The sequence below is a fragment of the Quercus suber genome, unplaced genomic scaffold, assembly GCF_002906115.3.
Source record: "Quercus suber isolate HL8 unplaced genomic scaffold, Cork oak 2.0 scaffold_63, whole genome shotgun sequence".
Lineage (NCBI taxonomy): Eukaryota > Viridiplantae > Streptophyta > Magnoliopsida > Fagales > Fagaceae > Quercus > Quercus suber.
Genome location: NW_027069528.1, coordinates 590,863 through 601,274, shown reverse-complemented (window position 1 = coordinate 601,274; position 10,412 = coordinate 590,863). Strand labels below are relative to the sequence as shown.

Here is a 10,412-nt window from a genome sequence, read left to right as displayed (position 1 = left end):
AAAGTACGGATTGGTGGACGATAGTAGCACTCTGAAGCTCAAGTCAATTGCTTTTCTTAGAGAGAGAGAGACCACAAAATAGAGCCCAAAACCAATAGGTCTTCCTTATAGATAGATAGAGAATTGTGTGGTTGGAGTTGTTTTATCGTGAGTGAAACCCCCCACAATAATAATAATAGTCTAAAACACACCAATTATGTAAAACATTTGGCTCCAACTCGAAGTAAAAATAAAAAGATTTCAGTTCATGTATGCTCTTAAGATACACATTAATCATTTATTTTATTAAATTTTTAATAAAAAATTGAAAAAACTAACAAAAAAGTTAATAACTTTTTCATTTTTTCATAAAAAAATTTCTAAAATGATTTACTAATGTTTGCCTTAAAAATACACGTAAGTAAAACCCAAATAAAAAATAGGAAAAAAGGAATGATAGCTGAGCAAACTAAGACTGGGATAAAGCAAGAAAGCATGAATTTGCCAACGTTGGCACTGGGCATTAAAAAAGACAGAAGACAGCAAGTGTCCAATTTGGGATTCCTGGAGGTGGACAAATCATTGGCTTCTCTTATAGCCAAAAGCCTTTCGGTATGAAGAATTATGTCATCACTATGAACAATAAAGATTTAAATGTTTATTGTTCATTTTGTTAGTTATCCAGTAGTTAAATGCATGGTGGCGTTCACTCATATAATGTTAGGTATTTTCTAACAAAAATTAACAACATGACCGATGTGAAAAAAGAATCAAACATTAAAGGGTCAAGATAAAATTGTTGCAATATAAATAACCAAAAAAAAACATCCTTAAGTTTAAATGATCAAAATATATAATAAGTTAATTTATTGCTATATATATAAATTAGAAAATAACATGACAAAAGAAAATTACCTCCAAACTAATTAAATGTTATTTACTATTCAATCCATAAACTTATTTTTTAATTAAATATTTAATTGATGACATAGTTATTGATTTTTATTCTCTGGAAACTTTGCGAACATACACGATATAATAAAAAAATGTAATATAATGATAGATTTATCAAAATTCACATATAATAAAAAGAAATTGAGTGAAGTTGTAACCATTAATTATAACCATGTTTGTGTCCGTTCTTTTAAAATTAAAGATAATGTTAAAGTGTGTGTGTATATATATACATATATATAGAAGTAGGATCAAAATTGTATAATTTTGAAGAATTTTTCAGCTGAAAAAATTCAAATTCTACAGCTACCAAACTCCTCAAGAAGCAAGTTATCAAGCAGAACCTGAACTCCTCAAGCAACAAATTATCCAGCACCGTATCATTTAACCAGTTTCGTTAGGCAAGAATTTGCACTTATTCTATCCACTTTACAAACTAAATTACAACAAAACGCAAGAAAGCCTTTCGGTATGAAGAATTATGTCATCACGATGTAATTAAAACAATAGACATCTACAAACATCATGTATTATAAACATAATATATAGGTTAAGTGCACATTTTCTTCGTATCTTATTTATGGGTGTTTGACAAAACAAAGAAGAAGCCTAAGTGGCTGAGATAATGCAAATGCAGTTTAAAGAGTTCCATGTTATCATACTGCACTGATGCTATATATAGATAGTAAAACTCTTTCATGCTGAGGCAGGAAGCTCTCAGGCCCCACGGCCCATGGCCTGCTCCACTGGAGGAATCATAACCAAGAATGTTTGAGCACTGAACCCAGGGTGAGGCATCCTACGACGGATCTCACGTCCTTCCTGACAAAGAGCACATTGGTGGCAGAAGACATGAGTCACAAAGTCACACGCAGACTCACATTGTTCACGCTGCACCTCATCCTCTACAAAGCTTCCGCAGCACCCACATGTACCGTGAAGTGCCTCACAGCTGCCCTGTTTATCATTTAAAATGAATAAATAAATCAAAATCTCTCCTTCATATATATATATATATATATATATAAGTAACGATAATTTATTAATAAAATAGATTATTAATGCTCATGATGATGAGCACACTATTACCTAAAATAATTATGCACAAAATTTGAGAGAATATGTGAAATCTAGAAGGGAGTTGCAATTTTCAAGAACGCATGCATGAGACCAATCAAACCGTGCACAAATCAGCAAAAACTCCAACTTGGGCTCTCCTTCATAATTCTTATTGTTATTTTTTTTTTTTTTATCAATGAGAATACAATTATCATTCTAATACCTTATGTACAATAAGGAGAAGCAAAACTACACCCAAGGATAAAAATGTTGAGAATTGTACACAAACTAACTTTTATTGAAGTGCATGAAAGAACACGACTGTGAGGCATTGTACATCAAATTTATTAACATTATCAATGTTGATTTTACTGTTTTCTTTTACCAACCAAGCTATGTAGCAACTTTGAACCAAGAACATTCAGAGAGAATTTTAGCTAGCTATGAAAAAATACATTGCTATCCAATGATTCTGTGTGTGTGCGTGTGTGGGTGTGTATTTGGTGGAAAAACAAAGTATTTATCTAAATAGGTTCTGTAAGACAGCCCATGGAAGTTGATGCAGATCAGATATAGAAAATAATCAGAACACATGTAACACCCAAATCTGTGTAGCACATGGCCATGATCACCACAAGAAAATACCAATTAAGGCAGTTGCTTACATCCTAATATGCTAAAAAATGTGTCAATGACAAGACATATACTCTCTAAAAACCATATACAACGAGAGTATTAATCCCAACTCCAACATAAAATGCAATGGACTAACCCATATTTCACAAAATATCATAATCCCCCCAAAAAATGTTCTGGAAATTTTTCAAAAAGAATTGCTTCATTAATGAGTTAACGAATTCAGAAACCATAACCTGCTAAATGAATTCTGAATTCCCTAATAGCAAACTATAAATGATATACAGAACTATCTGCATCTCAGAATCATTAATAATTTCAGCTTACACAACAAGGTTTTAAGTTGAGATGATTTAAGTCTAATTTACTAATGATAAGTAACCAATATTACATAATTAAAAGGACAACTTTTGATATTACGTTCCATCTATTAAACATATGACTACCCAAAATAATAGCCTTTTGAAAATTCAGAAACCATATGTTGCTGAAACAATTCTGAAATCATTAATAGCAAACTACAAAATGATATAAAGAACCAGCTGCAAGTCAAAATCGTTAAATTTCAGCTTACATAACAAGGTTTGTTTTGAAACTGATTTAAATTTACCGATTGGAATTGAAATTTTTTTCCCCCAATGACATATTGATACCATTTTCAAAGAAATAAGTGATATTTATCAGAACTTTAAGAAAGATAGAAAACTCAAATGAGAGACAATGATTGATACCATGCATCTCATAAGAATATACAATAACTGTCATTGCTCACCTCAAAGGCAGACCAAGACTGCCACTGCTCATATCAGGGATTTTATTTTTTGTTTATAGAGAGAGAGAGAGAGAGAGAGAGAGAGAGAGAGAGAGAGAGAAACTTGCCTCTAGATTGAACCTCCGACGAATAGCAGTACGGCTATTATATGAAAACCACGGCGCGAGGCAGTTCCAACCAAAAACTAATTTGCCAATCAAATATAGAACAGCGTAAGTTGAGCAGTGATTTGCAAAAGTCCCAGGATTAGATCCAAGTCTCTCGGCATTGCTTCCATACAGCACGCAAGGAGCACAACTTCCAAGAGCACCTACCCCAACATCATACAGTTAAAGAAAGAAAGGAACCAAAAAAAAAAATTGTTGAAAAAAATGGCAGTTGAAAAACATATCAATTTACAAAGGAAGCCTCATAATCCAAAATTGTTGACATTCCCAAAGCATCAAAAGATTAAATTGCAACATAGTACCAGGTTCAGAATTTTGTCAAACAACAATCAAGATCAACTCATGTAATGTTTTATTAACAGGATTGCAAGCTTTCTCATTTATCCCTACAATTAATCCAGGAATGTCCAATTCTTCATGTTCTTTTCAAAAATATAACATGGAATTTCCTAAAGAATCAAACAGAGACAAAAAATCTAATCCGAAGTCAGAACTTGATTTCTTATCCTTATAACATAAAAAAGAAGAAAGGATTATAACAACAAAAGCTGTCCAAGCAAAAATTACGATCGTTGACTCCACAACACTGATTCAGATCCGATTGCATTAAAAAAAAAAAAGCATTATAAATTTGTTCTAAAATTATAATTTGCCAATATTTTAGCATCAAGATGCATAATATTTGTCCGTTGAATTACATATTCTTCGTCGATGTTCTTAAAACACATGCCGAATTTCGTGACAATTAGATGTTATTTACAATTCCATCCATAAATTCAAACATTTTATAAAAGAGATAGTTATTGATCCACAATGATCATGAAAATTTTGCAAGTTTGTTAAAGTTAAGAAAGAGAAACTTACAAACTTCAAGATCGCTGCTCAAGAACTCGTCGTTGCGACCGAGGCAAGCGCAGATGCCGGAGTTCCATTGAGAACGGCCCATGGGCTCGCCAACCACGCTGCCGCCGTGCCTTAATGGAAGCCCATCGGCGGTCCAAGCGTACCCGCCGACAAATCCGATCGCCGGAGCCGGAGCCGGAGCTTTCGCATCAGTCTCAACCTTATCAGACTTAGTCTCAGCTAGCTTGGTGGTTTTCTTTTCATCTTGTTGTTCTTGTTCTTGTTCTTGCTTAGGCAAGAGAGGGCTAGATTCGTCGTGATTATCGTTCTTGTTCAACTCGTGATTAGCAGAAGCCATTGGATCGAGATTGATTTCACAGAGCGCTAGTGAGAGAGAAGGGTGGATTTTGATTTAAAACCTTAGGATTTGGTTTTTTTTTTTTTAATCAAACAAAAAAAGAAAGAGACAGGTGAGAAATCGTCAAAGGTAAGAGGTTTCCGAGGTAAAACAAAAAATATAGAAACAAAATAAAGCATTGCATTGCATTTGCATTCGCTTCTAATTCTTTGGTAGGTCCCGGACTCTCCAACAAACCGCGTACTCTCGTACGCGTCAGTCACACGTTAGTTGCCTCTCTAGAACGTCCGTTAGCTCTTAAGTCTTTTTTTTTTTTTTTTGAAGATGCTCTTAAGTCTTTTTTACTCCAAACAAATTGCGACGGATATATATATATATATATATATATATTTAAGTAAAATACTATTTTGGTTTTTAAATTTTATTAAAAATTTATTTTTCATCTTTAAATATTAAAAAGTTTTTTTTATCCCTAAATTTTGTAAAGAGTTTTTTGAATAGTATAGAAATAAAAATAAGGATGAAATTAAAACTTTTTCGATAATTTACAGATAAAAACCAAACTTTTAGTAAAGTTTAAAGATATAAATAAAACTTTTTTCAATAGTTTAAAGATGAAATATGAATGTTTCTATTGTTTATAGACGAAAAATGAACTTCTTAATATTTGAAGATGAAAAACAAACTTTTACTAAAGTTTAAGGACTAAAATAGTATTTTACTCTTTTTTTTTTTAGCAAATAGTAATACTTATTTGAATAAGATAGTAATACTAGTGACAAATATAATTGCCCCTTTTTATAATGTTTTTAATAATAGCACAAAGTTTGGCATAACTCATTTAATCATGAGTAATAATGGCATATATGTCGTTAATTTTTATTAGTGGTAAGAGTCTAAACATATTTTAAGCGAAAAATGCCTCTAAATTTAATGAGTGGACTTGGTTGTGAACATGAGAGAAAAGAGTATCATTTTTGGTGTTTCGAGAGAGATTCAGATCCTCCAGATTTCCTAAGGTACTCTACCAATAAATTTCTTTAAATCCTAACCACCCTTTTACAATTTAAAAGTCTAGATTTTGACATGTCAGCATTCTTCTAACAATACTCTTAAAATAATAAAATAATGTTGCAAATAAAACAATTAAGAGTATTATTAGTGGAATACTGACATCGCAGAATTTAGCCCTTTAAATCGTAAAAGAATTGTTAAGATTTAAAGAAATCAATTTAGTAGAATACCCTAAGAAATTTAGAAGATCTGAATTCGTTTTGAGAGTACCTAAGAATTACTCTAAGAATATAGTAAAATAGCACTCCCTCCTCTCATATTATGGTAAACCCAACTATAAATATAATAAGTGAACCTTACCATAAATATGAGAAAAGAGAAAATTATTTAACGTGATCCGAAAATACCTAAAAATTACTTATTATAAGCCAAACATTTTCCTTTATAAAATTGTCCTTTTGAATTTGGTGGAGAAGTTAACCAGGCTATTCCTATCCTGTGCATGTGATGATGTGAATCTTGTAGGATTCACAATAATGATGAATGTTCAATTAAGAGGAGAAAAAAATTGGTTAATAAATTTAGGCATTCCTGATATTTTGGCTCTTTTTTTTTTTTTTTTCTTTTTCGATTAATAAATTACTTTTTGTCTTTACTCATTAAGATAACTACAATCAATATTTTCTGTTTAAGAGTTGATAGTAGGAGTATTCACCAAACCACAAAAATCACACCAAAACCGCATCAAAACCGCCCGCAAAACGGCATAACCGCACAACACCACAAGTAATAATGCACCACACCGTAAGTAATAATTTACTTGTCACAAAAATTAGTTGGAACACATGTGCAAAATTGAACTCCAATTAAAATTCAATTTAGAATCTAATTGAATTTAGACTCTTTAATTTTTGTATATAATAATTCACTTGAAACACAAATTTAAAAATTAGATGAGACATGTAGCGCAAAATTAGACTTCAGTTTAGAATTTAATTGGATTTTCTCTTAACTTTGGCTATATATATTGTAGCGATATTAGGCCTGGAGGTCCATTACACATGTTGTGTAATGGACCTGAGGCCCACGTCGAGGATGAAATACATCCGAGGAGGGGTAAACGTTATCAGAAGGGTTCATGTTAACAAACAAAGAAGTCAATTTAGATCATGACGACTTAAGGGGTTATACCGATAATAAGAGTCACCTCGGCTGAGCGAGGCCATCACCCGTAGAGATGATCTACTATCCGAAGAAACGTCACAAAAGTACTTAGTTAATGCAGATAAACACTACGAAGCTCAAGACATAGAAGGATCATAAAATATCCAAGGAAAAAGCTGCTACATTTGCATTAAATACTCTGTAGCTAACTTCCTAGCCGCATTAATGTGGAGGTGATGCTTGAACAGTGAGTTTCAGCCTTACAACTACTACATGAAGACTTATAGGAGGTGTTGATGGGACAAGTATCAAAATTCACCATTGGGCATGCATGTGGAAGATAGGGATGGAAAGGAAAAAGGGTATAAAAGGAAGGAGAGGGAGCAAAGAATAGGGACTGAAAAATCAGAAGGAAAATATTATAGTATTCAGGAACCAAACTTGTAACCAAAGAGGAAGATAATAGAACAGAACAATGCATCTCAGACCTGGCCGAGGATAATTTTTCTTCAATATAATCCTATTTCGTTTCACTCTCTTATCGTTTGACCGATTCTAAAGTTATTTTGATCAATTACAGCTCAGTTCTCCAACTCATTCTCTATAAATTCATTGTTTATGGGCTTTTTGGGCTTAGGCCATTCCATATAGTGGGCTACAAGTTCAAATTTGGTCCTTATATATATATGACTTATAAACTTGAATTGTTTTTAGTTATACAAAAAAATAAAAAATAAAAAGCTCATAAATATAAAATCATTCAAAAATTATATTTTTTATGATTTATTTATATTAGACTCCTTGTTTTTTACACTAAATTAACTCATTTGATATAAAAAACATAGATTAGATGAGACACATGGCACAAAAATTATATTTTTAATGGTTTACTTATATTGGACTCCTCTAATTTTTACATTGAATTAACTCATTTGTCACAAAAATTTAAAAACTTAGATTAGATGAGACATATGGCGTAAAATTAGACTCTAATTTAATTCCAATTTAAAATCTAATTGGATTTTCTTTCAATTTTACCTATTATTATACATATAGATTACATATTGTTCATGAAATCACAGTCCCATATATGGCCCTTTTTTAGGAGCCACTATCTCATAAATAAAAAAAAAATAATAAAAAAGTTAGTATATTGCAATGTATTTGGAATGGTGAGTCCATTGGTATTTGGAATCAATGTTAAAAAAAAAACCGATCCACGCTCCGCTCTGTTTTTTCTTTGATGGCATTCCTTAGTTCGTCCATCTCCCTCCTCATCTCCCGAAGAATGTCCGAATTTTGCTCGGCGGGAGTATTTGGCCCTCGATGGTCACTTCTTCTGCAGCTATCCCCTTCACCTTCTTGATTTCCTTTCGAACGATTTTCCTCCTACTGAAGTCGTAGCCTCATTTCCTGGGTTTGCCTAGTCAGCTCTTCAACTGTGGCTGCAAGGGTCTGAACTTGTTGAGCTAGGGCTGCGGAATCTTGATTGGACTCCATCCTGAAATGAACAAGAGTAGGAAACTACTATTTGGAGTTTGAACACGAAAAATTTCGTTTCCCACAAACGGCGCCAAACTGATGAAGTGTGAATTCGTCAGTCAATGAATGTGGACAGGGACGATCTTGGACCTCCTGCAAGAGTGTTTTCTCAAGGACGGTCACCGGTGTGGTGTCTGCCACAACGTCTCCGATGCTAAAGTTAGTGTCAAGAATTACACAAGAATAAGCAATCAAATAGCATCAATATCAATGTGTTCATACCTCTTCCGTGGGAGAGTGTGAGGGATTTATATATGTTGTTTTAGGTTCTAGCCGTTGGGTAATTTATGGTGGTTTAACTTCCCTCTGGGTAACGCTTTCTGGCGTCATCATGTGGCTTTAATTTAGTCCCAACGGTCTGTCCGTCTGGATCTGTAACCGACCCTGTCATTTACTGATGGTATTGAATGAAATGTTGTCCCCGTCAGTAACGTGTCTTCTCGTCATTGAAGACTTTCCTCGTCGGTCCAACTTACCTCTTGCAGGATCTACTTCGTCAGTACCATCAGTGTTTATACTTTTTCTTTTTAACTACAATTGATAATTTACAAAATGAGTAAACAACTTATTGAATATTGCAAAAGATACAAATATGAACATTAACATGAGCACGAACATAAAGGGATTTTCTTGAAAAAAAAAATGTACTTACAAAAATTACAAACTTTATTAGGTAAAGAAGAATTAAGTTATATATAGCAAAATCAATAATCTAAAAATTTTAGGAGTCTAAGAAGAGCCATTACTCAGTTGAAACAACCCAAAATACTCAAGGACTAAAAAAAAACCATCCACTTCATACTTCCATCGCAACTATTCTAGCTCAAGGGGGAAAAAAAAAATATATATATATATATATATCATTCAATAAATATAAAACATCCTTTAAAAAAAATTAATATGTTTATCATAATTAAGGGAAATCCTAATGGGTACTTCACTTGAGCATATGTGAAAAAGGCATATATATACCACAAATGGTAAAGGTGAAAGAAAAAAAAGTTGTTAATCCCTTTTAATATGGTTAATTGTTTTGCCTCAATTAGTCGCCCAAACAACATACTGCTTATTTATACCACAACCACAAATGACAATGCAGCATTGGCCATCAGTAATTGCTAATATGAAAGTACAGATTTCTTTATTAACTCTACCTTCGTTTCTTTTTGCTAATATATCTTTACTAAATCTAAATCAAACCATAAAAATCATATAAAAATCACCAAATTAGAATTTAAAATTATAATTAAATTTTTAAAAGAAATCTAGGCATAATTGCACAAAAATTCCATGTAACTAAGTCACACTTAGAAATATTGGACCCTTGGGATGAGTGGGCAAACAATTTTCTCTCCAAAACATTATTGTAGGAATATAAAAGTTTTCCATTGTAGACTTTTCACGCTTAAAGAACATGACTTGCCAATTAATCAAACTGGAGTTTTTAGTACCTACAGTAATTTCATAACATTAAGAACAAACCCCAATGTATACAGTGTCAAATTCCACAGTCTTCTGTTACATCAAATGAGTGTTTAATTTTTGTTACAAAGTATTGAATAGTAAAGCTTCTAGGCCATGGTTTCAACTACAACTTTCAATCATGTTGAACTTGGATGACACCTTTTCACAACGTATCATTATGAGATGTAGAAAAAATTTGAAGTGTACACAACGATTAGTGTGGATGGAAAGAAATTTCACTATTCCAACTAGTTAGGTCAGTAAGGTTCTATTCCAATTTAATGATCATGGAATTTTGTATACGAGTAATAAACAAGGAAACTTCCACCTAAAATAAGTCGGACTTTCGGCAAGAAAGAAAATTGATGTCTAGACAAACCAAGCTAAGGCCGACCAAAATGGACCATATTTTTAATTTCTTATCTTGATTTGTTCCATGTACAAGACTTATAGTCAATGC

The 10,412-nt window shown here is 32.6% G+C and overlaps 1 protein-coding gene across 1 annotated transcript; it reads right to left on the bottom strand.

Annotated features, from left to right (window-relative positions):
- Window positions 1-1,446: 1,446 nt before the first annotated feature.
- On the bottom strand, window positions 1,447-4,917 carry LOC112030880 (cell number regulator 8). The gene is made up of 3 exons (XM_024063550.2): window positions 4,432-4,917; window positions 3,508-3,710; window positions 1,447-1,890 (listed from the first exon to the last, which is right to left on the bottom strand). Exons 1-3 carry the CDS (start codon window positions 4,766-4,768, stop codon window positions 1,651-1,653), a joined length of 780 nt encoding a protein of 259 aa, XP_023919318.1. The 5' UTR covers window positions 4,769-4,917; the 3' UTR covers window positions 1,447-1,650.
- Between the last annotated feature and the right edge of the window lie 5,495 nt (window positions 4,918-10,412).